Below are 24,198 nucleotides of genomic sequence, written 5' to 3'. Positions count from 1 at the left end.
GTCAATGTTGAAAAATTATCTGTGTATATGTTTTGAAAATAAAAAGCTTTAATAAAAAAAAGGCAAAAAAATAAAATAATTATATTTTTATTTCATATTCTCATCACTAGATTTCTTACCCACAATTCCTTAAATCATTCACTGAATGACATGTTATCCAGATTCTTTAATGTCTTAATTCTTCAATTAACTTCTTAAAGCAGAGAATTAAGAATTAAATACAGTGTTCAAGGTATAGTCATAGATAATTCAGAAAATGTTGAAAATCACTACAAATGCCAATGCTGAATTATCTTTTTTCCCACATTCAAAGTAAGTATCTGATTAATTAAAATTCCAGTGCTTTTTTTTTCATAAATTTAGTAAACAGATCTCTCCCATGCTACACTTACACATTTTTTTTTTTGAAGACTTCATATTTATCCTTTTTAAAGCCCAGGCTTAGAGTTCACAACAAAACTTATCTTCTACAACACGTCCTCTCTTCAACTCCTGACGCAAGATCTCTCTCTTAATCAAAACAGTTCATGTCAAAGCTGTATTTTAGAGAGAGGCAATGGTCAACTAGAGGAACTTAATAAAGATAAGAATAAGTGAAAAGCAAAGAGATCTTCAAACAGCTTCTAAAGTTGCAAGAGTCTTAAGTCTAGGGCAAAGGTAGCAGGTGTTTGTAGGTAGATATGGAATACATAACATGAACTCAGAAATGGGAGGCAAAATTGATTTGGGCTCCATCAAACCTGTCTTTTTTGAAGTCACTGAACCTCCTCTGAATCTTTCCATTTCTACCTCAAATATCTGATGACTTAACCAAGATTAAGTTCACAGAAGATTAATATATTAAAATAGATGGCACAAGTAACAAGAGAGACCCTGTACAGCAACTTGAGTCTTTTCAGTAAATAGCTACCTTAGAAAAATAATGAAGTAATAGTAAATTTAAAAATATCTTTCCAAAGATGTCTCATTACTATTCAAAGAGGATTATTTATCCAATAGACACTGGGATGTATTATCCATGTACTGGCATAGCAATAACTAATACAAAATACAAACACTGGCTTTCCTCCTCCCTCCCCACATTTTTCTTCTCTCTGGGTACAAGTTTATGGCTGTCTTGGCCTATGGGGATGTTTGCTCACTTCACAAAAAGGCACAAAAGTTGAAAGGAAAGAGAATATTAAAGCTATGTCATGTTAAATATACATATATATATATATATATATATATATAAAAACACTAACGTGCAATGTGCTTCTACTACTAAATCCACAGCTGTCAATTCCAAAAAATTCTACAGTCAAGCATATATGCCTTTGCAAATAACCATGGAGGTATAAGTATGAGTTTATCAGATTCCTTTTCATGTGTTTCAGAAAGATGGATCAAGCAACTTGAACTAGCTCCTTCTTGATACAATTTTGTCTTCACTTTATTAAAATAATGGAATCCAGATACAGAAAATATATGTCAGTATGCCCCTGAAAAGATGAATGGCACCCAAGAGTAAAGACAAAAAAAAAAAAAAAAAAAATTCGGAAGTTTTTGTGACCTGTCACTCAGGAGGAAAACATTTTGGCTACATTTTTGTAGCTACCAACAAATAACAGGATCAAAATCATCTATCCCATTCCCAATAAACTCATATAATTGCATCCCTAAAAATACTACTACATGGTAAGACAGAACCCTTGTTACCACTAAATTCAAATCTAATAAATAAGAATATTACTGAGGCAAAGAAATCAACCTACTGATAAACATAAGACTTTTTAAGCAATTTAAGAAAAATCAATCACACTAACACCATGCCCATGTGGAAATGAGTATAGATTTCAATTATTCACCACTGTGGTCTCCAAAGTGATGAACAGAAACCCTTGAAGGTTTGTAGTCTCGTTATCACAGAGGGACACTTTCTGACATGAGGTTATGTGATCAAGAAAGAGAGAGAGAGAGAGAGAGAGAGAGAGAGAGAGTGTATGTGTGTGTAATCAGAAAGAAGGAAGACAAATAGCAACTCACCCACTTGAATATCCAATAATGTGATTTGAATCCAACACAACCATACCAAATCTTATCTTCAAAAAGTCACCCACTTAGCACTCTTCCTCTGCCCCTGAGGGCTGTTATAACATAAACTGACAGCTACCTACAAAAGTTGTTCCACTATTATTGGGAAAATCCTGTAGAATCCCTCAGATCACATTATGGGGCAATAGGCCATTTTAGGAGAGGGTATAAATTGGAGCAGTACCTAGTAAATAAACACCTTTCTTGCCCATTTTTCATTTTGGGTGGGAGAAAGAGTAACCTAGCATGGATACATTGTAATTTGGATCACAGGATCATAGATATTTTGATATCTATCCCCTATCCCATCCATTTTCCAAACTCCCTTTATGGTCACCCAGTGATTGGATGCTTCATTGGCACTTCGGTTCTCACCTTTCCCTTACCCCACATTCCCGCAGCCAATCAATTCCACATCTCTCACCTTTATGTCTTTATCTCTACTCACATAGCCACTAGCCTATATAAGGTCCTTAATACCTCTCCCCTGGCTACTGCACTAACTTCCTATTTTCCCTACATCTAGGCTCTCCTTATTCTAATCTATTCACCATATAGCTGACATTTCTCCTCAAGTAAATCTAATAACCATGTCATTCTACTCAAAATTTCCCTGAGTAGACCATGAGATCAATTGGGTTTTTTTTTTTTAATTTTTCATCTTTCAAGATACATATATAGGCAGGAGAAAGGTATTCAAAAAATTTTATCAAAAACTTTTTGGTCAAAAAAGTTTGACAACCATTAATCTAACAAATCCCAACTAAATGAAACATAATATATACATCGCAAGGATATTAAGAATTTAATATTAAAGAATTTTAAAAGCCCCTGAAAAACCCAAGTTTATGGAATTTGCTCAGAGACTCAAACATCAACAGACTCTTGATTTAGTCCCAAATCTAACAAGTTCAGAGACATCATGGAATTATATCCCAGGATGCAAATCTAGATTGTAGCTCTGCTCTGCTCCTAACCAGCCTGGGGACCCCAAGCAATTCACTTAATCTCTCTAGGTTTCAATTTCCTCATCTACAAAATGAGGGCACTAGAATAATTATTCTCTCATGAGGAGATCTCAAAGGTTCCCTTCCAGCTCTAAAAATCTCTGCTCTATTTTCTGAAACTCAAAGCAAATCAGAAGCAGCAAATGAGAGGAGGAAAGCACAGCTAAAGATAAGTAAGCCAACAAGCAGCAAGAAAAGACAATTGCTATTTAGATAATGAAAAAAGAAAAGTAAAATAAGAGGCAGACATGAAAAACTTAGAAATAAATTAGGTTTGGGTCATTTTAGAGTCTAGGTCCGTGGAAGAAACCGCATGGTATGGTGTAAAGAGATATGGATTTAAGATGCAAGAACCTGGGTTTGAATTTTAACTCTGCCACTTCCCAAAATGAGTCACTTATTGCCTTATAGTCTCATTTTTTTGCATTTGGAAAATAAGGAATTTGAGCATTTAACATCTCTTGCAACACTAAATCCAAGACACTATTTTATAAGCAAATATCCTTTACATACCCAACTATGGCCTGGAGAGCTTCATCTGAAAGAGATTACAATGACCAAAAGACAAATGATTATGAGTTCTTAAGAAAAATTTAGTCATGTTTAAAATATGGCAGTGGGTAATGCATTTCAGGAAGTGCTCCATCAAAATCATTTTTAAAGCACTGTCATGTAAGGGGGGTCTACTTAAATTATCTGAAACACTTATGCAGTAGGAATAACAATTATAATAGCAGCTAACATTTCAGCTGTTCAGTAGTATCTGATTCTTCATGACCCCATGACCACGTGCCAATACTGTTCATGGGATTTTCTTAGCAAGTAATACTGGAGGGGTTTGCTATTTCCTTCTCCAGTAGTTTAAGAGATTAAATGCCTTGGCCAAGGTCACATAGTTAATAAGTGTCTGAGACCATATTTGAACTCAGGTCTTTCTGACTCCAAGCCCAGCTCTCTATCCAATGAGTCACTTAGCTACTCCAATGAGGAAACTGAGGCATAGGCTAACTGACTTGCCCAGGGTCACACAGTTATTAAGTGTTGGAGGCTAGAGATTTGTTCTTAGATCTTCCTGGCTATAGGTCAGTGCTCTATCCACTATACCACCTAGCTACCCCACTTAAGTGAAGTCTTAGTCCTATTGACATTACACATCTGAAGCCTTGGCCTTCTCCCTTTTACTCAAAGTGTGCACACAAAGAATCCACCTTCTTCAGATCTTTACTTGGATTATCCTAATTTACCTATCTGATTACCTAGATATAGGGTCTGTTTATAACATATGCAACAAAATTAAGCCCAAAGAAAAAATTCCAAAGGCTACTATATGTGAAATGACAAGTAACTCAGACAGTTTTCAAATATAATTCAAGGATTGTAAATTAGTACTACACAATCTACCCAGAAAAATTAAGCCTGTCCTACCTGAATGTTTGCAGCATGAAACTAAACCATAAGAGAGAGAATAGAATAAATGGGGGGAAATAGCTAGCAACAGTAATTGTAAAAAGAATTTTAAAGCAAGTTTATCTGATAAGACCTTATTTCTCAAACATAGAGGAAACTGAGTCAAATTTATAAAAAAAAAGGGGGGGGGGAAGGATGTATATGTACAAAAAATACTTATAGCAGCTCTCTTCTCAGGGCAAAAAAATTGGAAACTTAAGGGATGCCCATCAATTGGGGAATGAATGAATAAATTGTAGTATATGATGGTCATGGAGTATTATTATTCTCCAGGAAATGATGAGCAGGATGTTCTTAGGAAAAAAAAAACAAACAAACCTGAAAAGTCCTCCATGAACTCAAGCAAAGTGAAACACATTGTAATATAATTTGTAATAGCAATGTTCTGGGATGACCAGCTATAAATAACTTTTCTATTCTCAACAGTACAATGATCCACAACTACTCTGAAAGATTTAGGATGAAAAATTCTATCCATACCCAGAGAAGAAAACTAATTGTCTGAATACAGAGTGAATTATCTCTTCCTCCCTCCCTCCCTGTCTCTCCCTTTTTCCCCCCTCCCCTTCTTTCTTTCCCCCCCCCCCCCCCTTCCCTCTCTCTCTCTTTCTTTAATTTCATTTTCTTGAGGTTTTGGTTTTTTAAATTAGGGTGAGATATTTCACAACATGACTTTTATGGAAATGTTTTACATAACTTTACATGTGGTTTCTCAAAGTTTTTAAAAGAAATGTAAAAAACTGTTTTGAATGTAACTGGGGAAAAATAATAAATTAAAGCAAAAACTAAACCCAAACAAACTTATGACAGATTGGGCTACCAACGTTATATATTAAAACATTTTCTTTGTGGCAGCAAAAACAAACATATTCACAAAACCCATTGGAAAGAAAGTGAGTGGCTATTATTTGGAGAATTGTTATGGACATATAAAAAGTAACAGAATATTACTATCATAAGATATAAAAGACATGAGAAATTCAGAAAGGCACAAGAAGATATAGGAAGTTATGCAAAACAAAATAAAGAAATGCCAGAAAACAATATACACAATGACTACAATGTTGTCAAAACATGAAAAGGCAGCTAACAGAGTAACTTCAATGAACAATCTTGGTTCCCTGAAACAAATGATGAACTTGAAGGTGGGGTTACCAAGGAGCAGGGAACAACAATCTATGAGGAAATAATGGGTATTTTTTAAAGGCATCAATTTAAAAAATGAAATCACTACATATGGGATTTGCAAATATCACTTAAATCTACAAGTTAAACATAATGTAGAAAGTAGAACAGTCCTTGACTTGGTTATAATCTAGATAATAATTCACACACTGAGTATGGAAAGACATTTGTTTACAATCTTGATGTGAAGCCTAGAGAAGTCTAGTGATACTCAAAAAATATTTAATTTAAAACACAATACTCTACACAAATGCAATAAGGATAAATAGGATTTCAGCCCTCTCTATAAGGAATAAGACCTAGGTACTATCTTGAATCATAGACAGACTGGGGACATAACATTCAGTTTTCCTAGTGCTCTACTATGTTCAGACTATCAAGTGTGTGTGCCCATCTGAGTAAACAGATAACTAAGCTAAATTAACAGAAGGATGATGTCCTAGCTTTCATGCTCTTTCATAAACTTTTTTCCATCTCCTTCCTCAAACTGCCTATAACCAAGAGAGTTTAGATTGGGATACACCATCTATTAAACCTGCATTTCAAGGTGTCAGGTTCACAGATTTTCTTTTCCTTTAAAGTGTATACTAGCCAACTCAAGACTGTTGTCTGACAGCAGAATATACCTGTTTTGTCAACATTGGTATTACTACTCATGGTCAGTTGAAAGTGTTGGCTAAGTAAAACTGCAGATTGAAGAGTAAGCTACTGAGAAGAGACTGCAAAGTATTTAAGCACTACAGAAAATTGGGTAAGAACTAAGTAAATGATCTTTGCAAAATGGCACACTACATTGAGCAGAGCACTTAGTCTGTGTTAGGTACACCATTAGCATTACCAGTGAACTATAAATATAACAGAAGTCCATCATAATGCTAGCATAGAGAGCTAAGAATAATGTTATAGACTCTTCATAGCAGAGTGAGAAAGAATCTATAGACTACCACTATGAACCCAAGGGATATTATTTTATTCAAAGCATGACAAAATCCATCAAGCAACCTTGTGATGGAGTTATTTTCTTACTGAAAATTTCTATCTGGCTTCTTCAGACATAAACATGGAGGGGATAGGAGAGGGAAAGGAACCAACTCACTTATAACTCAAAAATACAAGTCTCTCTGAAATATTTTCTTACACTAAAACATCATCCTTAAATTCAATACAAGAAATCCATTTTATACAAAGTGATACTAAACAATCTCTCTCTTGATATCAATTGAAAAATCACTGGTATCTTGCTCCAAACAATACTTAGTGCCAATTGCTACACATAATACAAACAGTTTTTCAATATTTCAATTAACTCAGTCTTACCAAGTACTCTTGATGACAGTAAGCTATAAAATTACATAACCAAGTGAAAAGCATGTATCCAAATTTAAATAAAATCAGTCCCCTAACAACACATAAGGCAGATATAACAGTTATACTACCACTTAAGTGGAAACTTAGAATCCCATTCCCCTCTTCTCAGTCTATCCAAATTCTATTCATTTTTAAAGGACCAGCTCAAGTTCTACCTGAGATCCACAAAGTTTTTCACTCACTTGGCAAAATTCTTGGCAAAACTTCAAGGAATTGCAGAATTTTAAGCTTAGAGGAAACCTCTAGGTGAGATGAGATCTGGTACCTGAACAGAACCTTCTATTTCCCCCAAAAGTGATCATCCAACCTCAGCTAGAAAATCCCCAGAGATTATAAATTTCCTGGAGCAGCCCATATCACTTTTGGACCACTTAAACTGTTAAGAAGTTGTTTTTACATTAATTTGGCCTCTTTTACTGTCAAACATCCATGTAATTCTCCACTCTGGGAACAAGTAAAACAAATCTAATCCCAGTTCTTTTTCTCTCTTTCCCTCTCCCTTGCATTAGGAGACTGGGGTTCAGTAACTTCCTTGGATTCACACAGCTGGCAAGTGTATGCAGTCAAATTGGAATTCAGATCCTCCTGACTCCAGGGTCGTAGCTCTATCCACTGGGTCATCTAGCTACCCCATTAATGACATCTCCACATGACAGCCCTTCAAAAAGATCTTGTAACTGTTCAATTCAAAGGCTTTTTCCTAGACTTTCTCCTTCAACTCCTTGTAACATCTGACCCTATTAATCAATCACCTCCGTCCCCTTGGGATTCCAGAACATTTAGGCTCTTTTCCTAAATATCTGACAATTCCATTTTAGTCATCTCAATAAGTCATCATCCATGTTGGAGAAACTATAGAAAGAAAGGCAAGTGAAAAGCATGTTTTTGAAATTTTAAGTAAAATCAGTCACATGACCACACATAAGACAGATATCAAAGTTATACTACCACTGATGTGAAAACTTGGAACCCCATCTCCCTCTTCTCATACTATCCAAATTCTACTCATTTGTAAAGGACCAGCTCAAGTGCCACCTAAGATCCACAGTCTTTCACTCATTTGGCAGAGCTGGTAGAGCTATTGACTGATCCAACTATTCTGTAAGGAAATTTGGAATTATAGAAAAATAAACGAAAACCTAGAGTTTCAAAAACAGAAAGATCCCAGAGACACCAAAAAGCTGCAGATGTTTTCATGGTAACAAAAAAAATTATGAAAACAGATATAGAGTAATTAAGGAAGTGAAATGTAAAGGAACTGGAACAGATATAATATGTAAACAAAAGGTAGATATCAATTTTTCAAAACCCAATTTAAAAAAAAGAAAATGTTGCATCACCATTTGTTGATTTGGTCATAAAGGAAATTCTTTTTCAGGTAGGAATTGAATTAGATAGCCTGCATCTCATCCTCCTTTCCCAACTCTGAGACTCAGCAATTTCTTAAGAGACACATCCAATATATTTGACATGAGTATCTCTTTTATGAAGAAGGTTGATTCATTAAAAAAAAAAAAGTCCTTAATCGAAGTTCCTACTTCCTTTTGTTATAACTCTATATACAGTACAATCCAATCTAACAAACACTAATCAAAAGCAAACTGTCCAAATGCTGACTAGGGAAAAAAAAACCCAAAAAGTTAACAATAACTGCCCTCAGGGAAGCAATCTTCTGATCTTAATCAAACTTCACAAGGTTTGTATACTACAAAAAGAATGTGCTAATAGTCAATATAAACATTCCAATTACCCTGGCATGGGTTCTGTCAATAAAAAAGTTATTATAATAAAATAAAATAAAAATAAACAAAACAAAAAATATATATAAACATTCCAGTCTGGCATTAACAATTTCTTATTATAAATTAATAAATGAATTTCTAATATGCAAATCATCTGTTCTGAATTTGGTTGGCATTACTTAATTCACTGAGAGTATCATTACTCCAAGTAGATGAAGAAATAAAATTAAAATTGTCAATGAGCTCAAAACCAGATGGTAGACAGAAGTATAAATGCCTGGCATGACAGTCTTACTCTCATAATCAATATTAGTGGAACTTATTGATCTTTTATTAAACCATTTATTAAATTTTGATGTTGATGTTCAATCAATTCAGTTGTGTCCAACTCCATAGGGTTTGCCTGACAAAAGTATTGGAGTGGTTTGTCATTTTTTTCCCCCATTTTATTAAATACTTGTTGCTTTATTAAGTACTACTGAGAATACTAGGTTTCAGCTACAGTAAGTAAAGACAAATGTATAAAGAATGAAAATACCTACTCTCAGAGGGCTTACATTATAATGGAGAGATAAGTACATATCTAAGTATATGGAATACAAAGAAAAATCATACAAAGAAGAAATGAAGTATTAAACATATAGTAATTAGGAATCAAGGTCACTAAGAGCTGATAGGATCTTTTTCTTTCTTTTTTTTTTTTTTGGTAGATGATGCTTCAATTACATTCAGAAAGAAAAGATAAATTCTCTGTGGCACAAGTAAGGAGGAAGTGCATTCTAGGCATTACCACCAAATCAAGATTCTGATGTCTGTAGTCTATGGACCTCCAGAACTCTCTCCTTCTTTCCTCAGTGAATTCATGACCTCTCTCCTCCCCAACTCCTGTTTTTATATTAAGAGATTTCAACATACATGGTGATACCTCAAACACTCTGCTTCCCAATTCCTCAACTTAATCATTTTCTAAAATATACTCTCCCTGACCCCAGAGATGATCAGACCCTTATCTTGCCACCACCTAAAATGTTCCACTTGTATGTTCATGAAGTCTGAAATTCCTTTATTTCATAGCCATCTGTTGTCATTCCAATTCTTCTGCCTTGCAATTCCAATTCCTATTCTTCATCCTTACCGTAAACTACAATCCTTCTATCCCTCAGCTTTTTAAACTCTGACCTGTCTGCACTCTTCCTCCTTCCCTATCTGGCCCTACTGAGGAAACAGTTCAAGGCTACACTAGACTTCTCTCTTGAATCCTTGGTCTATCAACAATCTGGCCCTGCCCAAGCCTTAGCTTTGTGTATTAGTTCCACCATGCCCAGCCCTTGCTCCTACTTATAGTAGACAAAAAAGGAGAAAATCATGAAATTACGCTGTTTGAGTCCACTAGAAATTTGTTACATAATCTTAACTAAACCTTCACTGCAGCAAGGTTTTACATTTCCTTAATCTAGTTAGGCCCTTACCCACAAGAGGAACTTTTCCATTTTGTTCATCCTCCTCAAACTCTCCAGATCCCCTCCTCCTCCCACCCTCTCAGGTGAGAATCTCACTCACAATTTACTAAAAAAAAGTTGAAGCTATTTACTAGCAGCTCTCTTTTCTCCTCTCCTCCTATCACTTCATGAGATGTCTTCTATCACCATCTCCTCCCTCAGTGATAATTCATATGAAGAAGTGGTTCTCTTTGCTGATCCCAATCCTTTTATGTATACAGGGTCATTTTATTCCATCTTGTTTTCTCCAATAGATTGCTCTTACTATCATCCCTATCCTTTCGCTTGTCTTCTGTCATTTCCTCTCTACTGGTTCCTTATGTCCTGCCTACAAAAATGCCCTCAAAAAACTCTCATTTGATCTGTCCATCTCCACTTCTACAGACCTACATTGCATGTCCCATTTATGGCTGAACTACTGTTATCCACAAAAGGTACCTGTGCTTCCTTCCTCTCACTCCCCTCTTAACTCTTGGCAGTCTGATTCCTATCTTCATCATTCAACTGAAAATCTTTCTCCAAAATTAACAATAATCCCAAATGCCCTGCCTGGTGGCCTTTTCTCACTCATCACCTGTCTTAACCTTTCTTCAGCCTCTGATGCTGCTGATCACCTTTTTCTTTTGGACACTCTTTTCTCAAGTATCTCTTGATTCTTAGTCTCTCTGTGCTGAATGTTCATTTTATCCTACGCACTAAAACTGGATATCTTCTATGGTTTGGGGCCCTCTTCTTTTCTCCCACTAGACTATTTCTCTCATCAGTTTACCTGGATTCAATTATCATCTTTATGCTGACGATTCTCAATTCTACTTAGCCAGCCTTAATGTCTTTCCTGACCTTTAGTCTTACATTTCTAAGCCCCCATTAACCATATCAAGCTGGATATCCCTTGGACATCTTAAGCTCAGTATGCCCCAAACTGAATTATCTTCCCCCCGCCCCCCCCAAAAAAAAAACCCTGCCCTCTTCCCAATTTCCCTGTTACTATTGAAGATACCATCATTCTCCCAATCGTTCAGGCTCACAACCTAGGTTTTTGGAGAGGAAGTATATATCAGAGATGTTATCACTAGCCTTCCCAGCAGATAAGGAGTTGAGGAAGTGAGCCTGAGGGACTGGGGGAGAACACTGTTCTACAAAATAATGGGGAAATTAGAAGCAGGACAAATGTCTGAAGTGGGGGGATAGAATTTGAACCCAGATCCCTTGACTACAAGTCTAATGATTGGAGAACCACCAGTTTACAAGTTTCTAACTGAAATGGCATAGGATAAGAAATGTGGCAAACAGAATATCTATCCTAGAGAAACCAAATCAATTTATTTTTGTTTTAGACACAACCTATCTTTAATCCAAGCCTACATTCATCTCAAAAATTGACCAAGAAAATGCATGTAAGCTTTAATTCTAAAAGCCAAGTTAACAAGATCTAAAACACAAGAAATCTCATCATTCAGTAAAGCAAAAAGAACACTGATCCTATTGGTAGCTCAGGGTTTTAATATCTACCTATCATTCCATACAATAAATGAAGAGATGCTGAACAAGTCCACTATCCTCTATCTACACTTTTTTAGACAATTATACCAGGAATTACAGAAAATTCTGAGAGTTGGGAGAGCCCTCTGTGGCCATCCAATACAGTCCAATCTGTATTTTTTGCAAGATATCCAGCAAGTAATCATCCAACCTTTGCTTAAAGTCCTCAAATCAGAGGAAATGTACTATCTACCTCCCACAGCACTTCCACACTCCCACACAACTTTTGGATAATTCACCTGTTAGGAAGCTTTTTCCTTTATATAGAATCTAAATTTGCTTCTGCATGGTTTTAACCAGTGACATAGCAGAATCATCAGTTTATTTTTTAAAAGATATAGAACATTTAGTATCTTACCTATTTTGCTTTTGTATATAAGCTTGCATTCCTTTTTTTTTTTTTTACCCACCATATAATGTTCTACTGTCCTAGACTAAAATAAACTAAAAGTTGCACATAGGGATTTCTAGAAAACTAAAGTTTGATTTATCATTTGATATGTTCATCTCCACTTCTACAGACCTACATTGCATGTCCCATTTGTGGCTGAACTTACTGTTATCCACAACAGGTGCCTGTGCTTCCTTCCTCTCACTCTCCTCTTAACTCTTGGAAATTTGACTCCTATCTTCATCATTCAACTGAAAATCTTTCTCCAAAGTTAACAATGATCCCAATTGCCATGTCTAAATTATTTCTTTTCCTTTAAACTCAAATGTGTGTTCAAGTATTCCTAAAATTTCTGAGATTTTCTATTAAGAATCCAATTCTAGGTATTCTTGAAATAGTTTTCAAAGACTCCAGCTTCCACTAGTACCTGGTATTCCCCAGCCTACCTGGAAATTGAATAACTAATAAAAATTAAAATATTTCCCTAAACTCATTTCCAGAAATGACATTCAACCCAACTCTAACAACTCTGCTATGAGCCCTGGCCACTATACGAATGTTCCTTTCTTGCTACCAACCATGCCACTGAAATCAAGGTTGATTTTTCAGAGATCTCATCAAAGACTAGATTTTTCTGTAAGGCTGCCTTTGAATTAAATGTGCTAACCAAAAAATCCTCTGAGGAAGGGTTTTCATAGGTGTCTAAAATAAAGGATTTTCAGAGGATTTTTGAAAGTCCAACTTTTGTAAAGACATAAAAGTTGATACTTTGGCTGTTTTCAATCCTCCTTATCATTTGTAACCAGAATCTGGGTCTTTAAAAGCTCTGCTCTGAGGTTTCAATGAGGTCTCTTTCTCAAGTCACAACCAAAGTTTGTCTTCCCAATTAAAGCAGCTATTAAAGGCCAACTTGTAAAAAAAAAGAAAAAAAATTTAATTGGAAAGTGAATCACCTAATTGTAAGAGGCAGACACATTTGCCAATTAAAAATCTGACAAGGTCTAGCAAAATAAAATAGCATCTCCAAAATGCCAGCTTGCTTATTTTACATGTAAAAAGGCTGCCTTCACAAACTTCAGACCAAACAAAAGGTTAGGAAAAATCAATACAAAATGGAGGTGAATGTCTTCTATATAGGAAAAAAAAAAACAAAAACAAAAACAGCAGGTAGCCAGAACTCTGTCCATCCAATTAGTTCCATTTTAAAAGGCCAGTAGTAAGGTTAAACAACCAAAAATCTGATCTAATGGTTATATTTTAACCCAACACCCTTTTAGTATGTAACTAAATTTTAAGAATTCCCCCCCTCTCTCTTTCATTCCTTCCATAGCTCTCTCAAAATATTATGGACCTGAAGACATTCCCACACCCCTATATTTCATTTGGGAAATATGAATATTTCCCCCAAAGTATAGTTTTACCAATAATGCCAATTTCCCCCAAAATCCTCCAGATATACTTTATAAATATTTATCTCCCTTACACTATAATTATACTCTAGGCTTCCTGGGGGGGGGGGGGGGGGGGGGGGGAGAGAACCCAACATTGAAGTCTTTCAGGTAAGTCTTCAATATTCCAGGCAACCAATCACCAATCATGTTTTGAATGCCTACTTATATATAAGGCCCCATACTAAACACTGGAAAGACAAAAAAAGGCAAAAGTCAGACAACCAGCACCAGCATCAAGGAGTTTACAATCTAATGAGGGAGACAACATGCAAACAACTATGTGTACATACATACAGACTATCCACAGGAATAAACAGAAAACAGCCCAAAGCAGAAAGTCATTAGAATTAAGAGGGCCTAGGAAAGGCTTCCTGTAGAAGGCAGAATTGTAGATGGGTTTTGAAGAAAGCCAGGAGGACAGTCAGGGGAAAATACTCAGAGACAAGAGCTAGAATGTCTTGTTGAACAACCAACAGCAGAAGGCTAGTGTCTTTGGGACAGGAAAGTATAAAGAAATATACAGATGACTGGAAAGGTGCAAAGAGCTAAGACAAACCAAGCAGGTTTGTATTTAATCCTGTTGTCGAATACAATTTATTGATAGGAATAGCACACTTAGATCAGTGCTTTAGAGAAGCCACTTTGATCAGTCTGACAGCTGAATTGAGGATGGATTATAGTGAAAAGACTTGTGACAGGCAATATGATAGCAGTCTAGGCAGGGGGTGATGAAAGTCTACACCAAAGGAAGTGGAAGTACTGCCATGTCACTGACAAAAGATAAATCCTGAGACATAGTCATGGGCTCATGGAAACCTAGATAAGAACTATTATATACTAGATTTACCTTTGAAAAAGCTGGGTCTAAATAAATAAGTTATCTGGGCAACCCCAAAATATGTTGAGCAAGAGGAGGAAAGAATAATTTTCCTTAATTACATAAATATTTATTGACTCAAGAATCATAGAATTTCAAGAGCTAGAAATAGATGCTATTTAATCCAACATGCATCTGGATAAGAGTAAACTTTACAATATGGTCAAGAAATGGTCATTTTGCTTCTAAATTACTGAAATTCTGAAATAATTGGCAATTGCTTCCAATAAAGGGGTCACTCAATAGATCCAAGGAAATCCATTCTATTTGTGGATTGCTCTATCAAGATCAGTTTTGTTTATCAGCTTGAACTTAAACTTAACTCTGTAAATTTCCACCCATTTTTTCTTAGTTCTGCCCTTAGCTCCATATGACAGTCCTTCAAATGCTTGAAGACAAAGTGTATGTGAACCCAATCAGTTCCTACCCCTGCAATCCTTCTTTATACCAGACTAAATATCCCTAGTTCCTTCAAATGATTCTCAAATAACACAGACACAGGCACATCATTATCCTCACCATGCTCCTCAGAATGCTCTTTAACTTGGCAATGTAGTTCCTAAACCAAACCAAACAATGGTGCCAAAATACAATCTCTTTTCCAAGTCCAAGATCAGAAGTTCATAACCTTTTTAGTATCAGGACCTCTGTAGCAGTCTGATAAAATAATACGGATCTCTCCTCAGAATGTGGTTTTTAAATGCATAAAATAAAGGAAACCTATTCTATTGAAATAGTTATCAAAATACTGAAAAAACAAGTGTCCAGGGCCCAGGGTCCAGGTTTAGAACTTCTGTTCTATGCTGCTCCTATTGAAGCCTAAGAATGAAGCAAATAAGTTTAAAAAAAAAAAAATCTTATGCTTGGTTTGAAAGCAATGATCTTCATGACTACAAAACGGAAAGAGGCCCATCTAGGCACCATTTGTCTTAAGAAGGGCTAGGAGTTTTATTGACTTATACTAAAAGAAACAATGATACTTATCTGTATTAAATGAGATTAAATTTGGCCCATCATTTTACCCTGTTGAGAGAATCAGGACCAGAATAGTTTCCCACTTGTTAATTCTCCATTAAGTCAAGTCTAGAAGTTATGAGCTGCTCTGCTTTGGCAGTGAAAGAATTCCAGTAGAAATCTTGGTAAAGTAAAATCCCCTATCACTACCATATGGTAGTTCTATGCCAAGTTAGTGATATTTCTGAACTCCATATCTATTTGCTTTTTGAGAAATTGTTTCAATTTCTGCCTTCATTAAGCCAAATTTTTCTACCATGTTTTCATCATCAAATTCAGATGAAAACCATGAATTTCTTCAATGAGTATATTGTCTTAATTTACAATGTTACTCCTTCTTTTACCTATGCTACTTCTTTTCAATAAACTACGTCCTTCTAGAGCATATTCCAGTCATTGTTTTCACTCTACCAAGATTTAGCAATACTCATGAGGTCAAATTTGTTTCCTGAACAGAATAACAGAATGTCAAATTTAGAAGGAACCTCAGTGAACATCCAATCCAATCCATACCCAGAAAAGAACCCTTCCTTCAACATTTGACATATAATCATACATCCTTTTTTGAAAACTTCACTAGAAGTCTCTAAGCAATTAGGCATTCTGGTACATCTTATTGGCTCTTTCCACACTGCAATTTTCCCCAACATAATTTTGATATATCACAGTTCAGCATTAAAAATGAAATAGGAATTTGGGAGGAGTTCTGTGGAAGCTAAAGACAACACACAAAGGCCAGTAGACAGCACAGAAAAAGTTCAGAAATTCAGAAATAAATAAAATATACATATAGAATTAAATAATATAAACATATTTTATCTTTTAATACCGTAATCATTTGGGCTTCTCTGGTATGGAGAGTCAAAAAATTTTATGAGAATTTTCCAGATTGCTGAAGTGCCAGCCAATTAAGCCCTGTGATGTGGAAGGAATAACTATACTTAGTGTGTTAGGAAGCCAGGGTTTTATTACTAGCTTTTTTCTTGAATTTTGTTTCCTGTGAATTCTAGGTATGGATTGTTTCTTCCTATTCTGAAGCTACTCTCCATGGTATCTAACTTAGCAGACTTGCTTTGTTGTTGTTGTTGTTGTTGTTGTTGTTGTTGTTCAGTCATTCAGTCTTGTTCGACTCAATGTAACCCCGTGGACTTTTGTCTTAGTATTTTCTTGGTAAAGATACTAGAAATGGTTTGCCATTTTCCTCTCCAATATGCCCTCATTTTACAGATGAGGAACTGAGACAAATAAGGGCTAGTGTTGGTGATTATCTTTTGTTCTCAAAGAGGACTTATGCCATTGTGGGGATCATGTCTTAACTTGTACATGAATTGGATCCCAACAGTCAGGCAGAGCTGTTCAAACTAATCAGTCTTACTCCAGAGAAACAGAAGTTCATTGGCAAGACAAAGATCAAGATAGTTGACCGTGGCCTAGGATGCAGTGGTGACCTGGCCTTTCTAAATGAAGGTTTTTTCCCCAGGTCTCAGCTGGTCTGAAACTGAGCCCATTCAAAGAGTGAGGGCTGGATAAGAATTCAGACAAAGATGGCCCAATTTACCAACACAAAGATATCAATATGGGAAGTGAAGATGCTCAAAGCTTCTGGCCAGAACAGAAAACAACTGCTATTTGCACTCAGAACTTAAACAAGGAGCCACAGAAGCTTGGGTTGGAGTTATGGGCCATTCACTGAAAGCCAGTGTTTGGGTTTTGAGATGGAATCAAGGAGCTCCATTTAAAAGACAATAAGCTTTTTGAAAGCCTACATTTCAAGATATCAAAACTGAAAACCACAAGGGACAACAAGTAAATTGTCCTTGCTTATTGAAAAAGAAAATTAATATGATAAATAGGTATGTAAGAAGGAAAAGGAAAAATAGCAGCAGTTCCCAACTTCTTCCAAAAATATGGTAAAAACAATTAATACAAAATGTCCTATGAACCTAGCTCACTTATTCAAATAAATACAGCTTCCATGGGAGGAGTCAGTTTAAACTTAGATCACTATCACTGTAAAGATGGCCCATGTTTAAAAAAGATGTGTCACAAGGTTTAACTCAGTACATCTGCTTTAGAAATCCTTCTCTCTGGGTGGACTTCATGTAGAACTCTTTTGTTCATCCTTCTTTCTTGAAGAGGACTGAAGACATTACTAGGATGATACCTTGACTTGCTCATGAATTGGATATGAGTGGGGCAGAACTTCAAAGCTCACAGCTTCACTCTCCCCTCCAAAGTAATCAAAGTTCAGTGGCAAGAAAAAGGACAAGACTACTAGTGCTGACCCAGGATGCCAGGAGAGTAAAGTAACTTCCCCAGGGTCACATAGCTAATGTCTGAGGACAGATTTGAACTCAGATCTTCTAGATTTTAAGCCCCATACTCTATTCACTACATCAGCTAGCTGCCCCATCCTCTCCTTCTATTTCTTTCATTTAAAGCCCCTACACTAACACACACTTGCAATATCACTAATGTCCAAGTTTTCTACAGCACATTAATTTTGCTTTTTGAAACTTCTAAGAGATTTACCCTCAGCAAAGGAGTCCTTCTGTGCTTCTCTACAATCCCCCTTTTTTTTTTTAAAAAAAAAAAACAGCATTTGGATAGGATTCTGTAACTAATTTTACAATCTAGATCAGGAATCCTCAACCTTTTTGATCCCCATACTCTTTGGTGTTCCATAAACAATCCCCTACATCCTATTCAATATAAGAGGAAATAAATTATAAAATTTGTTGTGTTTATGGACATAAGAAAAAATCTCCTATATCCCCTTTCAATATGAAAGAAAATTAGAGATTAATGAACTTCAAATGGGATAAAATAGCTACCAAATATTCTGCATACCATTTTGACAAGTTACTCATATTCCATAGGGGATCATGTATCTATTGGACAAACCAACTTAGTTCATCTCAGTAGTCCCAAAGTCCCAAAGAACACCCCCAATTCTGTGTGAGGACACTGTATTTGGAATATTTTCTGATTCTTGTAAGAGTTTCTCATTCATATGGAGGGTCCAGAAGAGTCCTTATACCACAGCTAGTTTTGTAATAGTTAGTATGGCATAAACAAATATAAAAATGCTCAATTATATTATTAACAAGACCACCAGAAAAACTACCCTAACATACAATGTACTTCAGCTACAATCTTTGGCAGAGAATTTGGAAGTGGTCAGAGAGAGTGAGGAAATTTTGTTCAGGTTAGTCAGAAGCAATGGAATATTCTGAATCCAATTCTTCTTGTGCAACAAGAGAACTGTATGGTTCTGCACACATATTTATATCTAGGATATACTATAACATATTTAACATGTATAAAACTGCTTGCTATCTAGGGCAAGGGGTGGAGGGAGGGAAGGGAAAAGGCCTAACAGAAGTAAGTGCAAGGGATAATGTTCTAAAAAATTACCCATGCATGTATTGTCAATAAAAATTTATAATAAATAAAAAAAAATTATTTAAAAAAAAAAAAGAAGCAATGGAATAGTCCCAATGGAGCGGGTGCTATCAATAATTCAAACTCTATCTTTATTGAAACAGTAAAACTTTTATCCCAGAAATATCTAAAAAATCTGTCATTCATTCCCCATTCTTCAAAGTGATGAATTCCACCATTTTCTCATCCACAGACACTGACTTTTCTCCCAATTTTGGTATAGGATAGAAACAGAAACAGAATTGCAATAGAAAGACAATTAAAGACAACAGACAAGATTTCTGAGTGCCACTCAGGAAATGTTGACAGGAGGATAAAAACATTATACCACCAACTTGACCCACACTTTTAGATAATGAGGTAAATTTGATCCTCATCCCCAGTTCAGTATAACACCATGTATGTGTGTATCACCTTTCATCCTCAATTTTTAAAAGAAAAGTACTGTCACTTTGGTCTAGCATAGACAGATACAGGAAGGAACATTCAGTAATACATAACAGCAAAGAAATAAAAATGAAATAATTCCCAGGCCCAAACTATGATACTACTCAAAAACTTTTGAGCAGATAGACAGGGGATTACTAGTTGCTGCCCATTCAATATGAATCTATATGCCATAATATTCTATCTTTGTCTATCTTTATCTTACTACATGAACAGTTTCCCCAGTTGCCTTTGCCCAATAGGCAAGAGCAGGGTCCTAAGAAGTTGAATAGGAATCAATTTCACAGTAGTGAAATCATGTTCTAAACAGTAAAAAGGTAGCCAGTAGTATTTGAGGTAGCAAAAAGAGAAGACTGTTTCCCACCTCTCAATGGAAGTCATTCTCAATTATCAAACTTTCTAGCCCCAGAATTATTAGCACAATCACAAGATATGAACTGACTAAAAAGATTTTTGCTAGATAGGAAAAAAAAAAAAAAAAAAAAAGACAACTAAGCATGAGAGGAAAATACAGATCAGTGGGACTGAAGTATCAGTCCTGGTGAATGAAATTGAATGAAATATTGTAATGGCCTGAAGCTGAGCAGATGCACTGAGGTCCGAGCACTTAAGGCTAATTACCAATTGGACAATACTTAGTATATGCTTGGAGAAAGAACGGCCCTGCCCACTCTGTGCAAGTTTAATCTGTAGTATAGGAAATTGGGTAGAGGATTTAGGGGGTAGAGTGTGAGAGCCAGACGCACTGCTGGTTGGATTCAGTTCGGGATTGCTCTCACTTCATCGAGCCATTCCTGTTCACCTCCACAAAGAATAAAGATCAAGGATTTTCACTTATCCTGACTCCGGCTGATTTTAAAGTACCCTGGGTGCTAATGCGGTCATCACAAAATATCAATACTGAATATATTGCTGAGTATATAGTAGGCATTCAATAAATGTTTGTTGAATAATGAATGGATGAGTAAAGATTCATGAAGTCTTTTCCAACTTAGAGATTCCATGAAATCAAGAACCTAAAATTATATGATAAAAGCTTATGGAACTGTGACTTCATGTGACCATTAAGTTCAGGGTCCCAGAAATTCAAATAGCTATTTCCTAATTTCTCTATCTTTTGCACAGTGCCTTAATACAGAAAAGAGTGACAAAACAATGAAAAAAGATAAGAAAAATGAGAAACCCTTCATCATACTCAAGACAATTAATTTTCTCATCTTCAGAAGATAGAAACCTTGTACTAGTCTTAGATCATCTTCTCTAGAATCTATTTTGACCAGGCAGGTATAGGCTCATCCACAATAAGAATATAAAATCATATGAAATTCTTGAATACTACTTTGAGCCACTATGGTTGCGTTTTTTGTTTTATTTTGTTTTTATTAATTGCACTCAGTACAAGTGCTAAGGCCTTTGGCAGATGATGAAACATCTATTAAACAAAAGAACCAAGGATCCATAGGTAGCAAGGGGTCAATTGTGCATCAGCCTTCAACAATCAATACATGTTACACCAACCCTGACAAACACAAATACAGAAATTCTTCAAGTGCAAGCATATTTTATTCTTATTGTCTTTAAAAAACAAAAACAAACAAACAAAAAAAAAAAAACACAGGGAATGGGATTTCAGGTCTTCACAATTTCCACCCTAAGTTTGTAACAAAAAGATTAGAAATCAATAGTAAATGCTTCTCCACTTTTATGGAAACTGGAGTAACGAAAGGATGAAAATATTTTAATGTTACAAATTTTGATCCTTCCAATTTTGTCCAGTCTTACTTTCATAAATAGGGTAAGAAAATTACAGTGAATTAGACACACAGGTTTCATTTCATCTCCTTTATCCATGTACAGATGCCACTAAGTGCCAAGCACATAATGGGTACTCAGTAAACATTTTTTGAATAAAAGTAATAAAGAAAGAATAAAAGTGTGGCATTTAATCTATCAGTATCATCTCCTGGGATAATTACTTGTAATTTCATGTCAGTGACTATTTGGCTTTATTTTTGGAGGATTTTTTAAAAATTGAGAATACCTCAACACAAATTAAATATTAATGTTGAAAAAAAGTGAATTTAAAAAGGAGTGGAGGAGTTGATGTTTATTCCCACATACTTCAAAAAACCTTTTATTCAATAGGTTTTTCTACTTAATTCTTAATATGTCCAACATCCCCAGGCAGTGCAGAAACACAAAATGGAATCATTGTAGCAGAAGTTCAGAATGAAACTGATTAGAGCTCAAGGGAAATTGGCCTATTCTTTGTTTTTGTGGGCCTTTAAATAAAGAAACTTCATAGCCCTGGGTGAGGGGGATAATCGTCCTCAGTTCCCGCATCTGGCCCGCGGGCCGTAGTTTGAGCACCCCCGTGACAGCTTCCATAGAACCAGCACCTTATTTCTTTAGGTACTTTATCTCCCTTGGTCCTGGATGTAAGGATTCCTTCTCTTTCCCCTCCCCCTCAACCCCTTTCTCAACCAATTCATTCAGATTTGCGGCTGTTTTAATTACAGGGCCTAGAAACCAAGCACAGAGTCCGAGGTAATGCAATATACAGCATTTGTTAAGGGAGCGGATGGAGGTGAAGACTGGAAAGGACCTGAAGGGGGCACAACTCCTTAAGATGAGTATGCTCATGATTCCTCTCACCTAGGGTTCTGTATTTCAAACCCGTGGCCCTGAGGGGGTGACCCCGGGCAGCTGGTACAACTCTGACAAAGACCTCAGAGACCCCCCAAAAAGCCTAGGCGAGATTGCAGACCACCCTCCCGGAGGTCCCCTCCGGTAACTCGGCGTTCAGGGCCCCAGGGACGTGTTGGACGCATGGATGGATGGATGGATGGATGGAAATTCCTTGGTTTTCTGTCCCGGATTCCCAGTTAGCCTTGTTGGGGGGGGGGGGGGTCTGAGACCCCCTGGAAAGCCGAAGGACCTCAGGGGAAACCACTGCCAACCGTGGGGGGCGGGGAGGCGGGAATGGGGGGCGCCTGCCCTGGGACGAGCTTCCCATCAGAGGTGAGGAGGGAGGCGAGGGGAGGGGCCAGAGGTTGAGAACCACTGACAGCTCTTCCCCTGCCCCTTAGCCGGGGTCCAGACATCCCGGCCCCCAGCCCCTGAGTGCGGCCTTCTGCCTCTGCCCTCCCTCACCTGATCACGGAGATGAGCAGCCCCGAGGGGTCTTTGCTTTTGCTGACTGTGCTCCTGTACTTCCCACCAGCTGCTTCTGCCGCCATCTTGGTACGGGGCGAGAGGGGAAGAGGTGAGGAGAAGCGGAAAAAGGAGGTTCAACCACTGAGCGAGAACCCGTTAGGAGTTTGCACCAATCGTATGAGGGCAAGGGCGTGGCTGTACGCCCAACGATCCAATAGAAAAAAGGAGAAGGCGGGAACAGAGGGCTCAAGCTTCTGTGGCGCGGCTTTTCCCCAGAGCATTTTGGTACTTGTAGTTCGGTCAATGAACTGTGAATTTCCGCCGTCAAGCTCATTTCCCTCTAGCAGGCGTTGGAAGCGTGGGAAAATTAAACCAATGACAATTTCATAAAACTCTTGCGTGGGAAAATTAAACCAATGACAATTTCATAAAACTCTTGCGTGGGAAAACTAAACCAATGACAATTTCATAAAACTCTTGCGTGGGACAACTAAACCAATGACAATTTCATAAAACTCTTGCGTGGGAAAATTAAACCAATGACAATTTCATAAAACTCTTATCATTGCTCTTTATTTTTATTCCGTTTTTTTTATTATTATTCTTAATTGTAGTGTTTTTCACGTGATCTTTTAGTTTAAATCTCTTTTTGGAGTTTTAAAAATTATGGCCCATTTGTCCTATGACTTCTCAGATGGAAAAAATATATAGGGGACGTTGATGTATCCCAAGTTTCTACAAATTTGATTTTTGAATTTTTGAAAACTTAAGACATTATTACTAAAGATAATTAATATTTAGATAATTATCTAAAACTCTAAAATTTTATAAAAATGCATATTCTGGGGGGATATATTAAAATTATATTTTTAATTCTGCCTTTTTGGGGGAGTTTGATTTACACAATTGTTTTATGCCAATATTACAGCATCTCCAGATGCTAAAAATACATAGTTGAATAAAAGAAGTACAAAGTAAGTGTCTAGAACTTTAAAATGATCTCTGTCAGAATAAAGTATAAGATATTTAGAAATAATAACAATCTGGCTAAATTTTTATTTATAGTTTTTTACATTACTTGAAATAATAAGTTTAGTTGATGAGTTCTCCTAGGAATCATGCAACAGATCATTCACCATGTCAAATACAGGGGAAAGAAATATAAATGACAAAAATAAGGGGAAAGATAGGGAGAAGCTAGAAAAAAGATCATGCCAGAAAATGTAAAAGAAACACATAATGGTGAAAATTAAAGAACTTCTGAGAAGAGGAGAAATCAAATTGATTCAGACATCCTGATGTTATGAATCAGCATTCTCCGGAAGACTGCATTTTTTCTTTAAAAATTGAAGTCAGGCAAGGAAAAAAGGCATCGAGCCAAATAGATGATTCAGTGAGTATACTTGAATCAATAATTCTAAATTAAAACTTCAACCAATAGTGCCCAAGGCTTTTCAGCCTTTGCTACCTCAGTCTGCTCACAAGGTTCTCTTTCTCATCAAGCAACTTGAGCTTGCAGAATTCAGGAAGGGCAT

At 36.4% G+C, this 24,198-nt stretch overlaps 1 protein-coding gene across 2 annotated transcripts in view; it reads right to left on the bottom strand.

Annotated features, from left to right (window-relative positions):
• Positions 1 to 22,793, bottom strand: part of EXOC4 (exocyst complex component 4) — a 913,849-nt gene extending 891,056 nt beyond the window's left edge. For both annotated transcript variants that reach the window (XM_031941130.1, XM_031941132.1), the window contains exon 1: positions 22,661 to 22,793. In XM_031941130.1, the coding sequence (XP_031796990.1) occupies positions 22,661 to 22,746 (86 nt within the window). In that variant the 5' untranslated portion in view covers positions 22,747 to 22,793. The remainder of the gene's footprint in view (positions 1 to 22,660) is intronic.
• Between the last annotated feature and the right edge of the window lie 1,405 nt (positions 22,794 to 24,198).

This window comes from Sarcophilus harrisii, chromosome 5 (assembly GCF_902635505.1).
Source record: "Sarcophilus harrisii chromosome 5, mSarHar1.11, whole genome shotgun sequence".
NCBI classification, from domain to species: Eukaryota; Metazoa; Chordata; class Mammalia; order Dasyuromorphia; family Dasyuridae; genus Sarcophilus; species Sarcophilus harrisii.
This window is presented reverse-complemented; position numbering and strand designations above follow the sequence as displayed.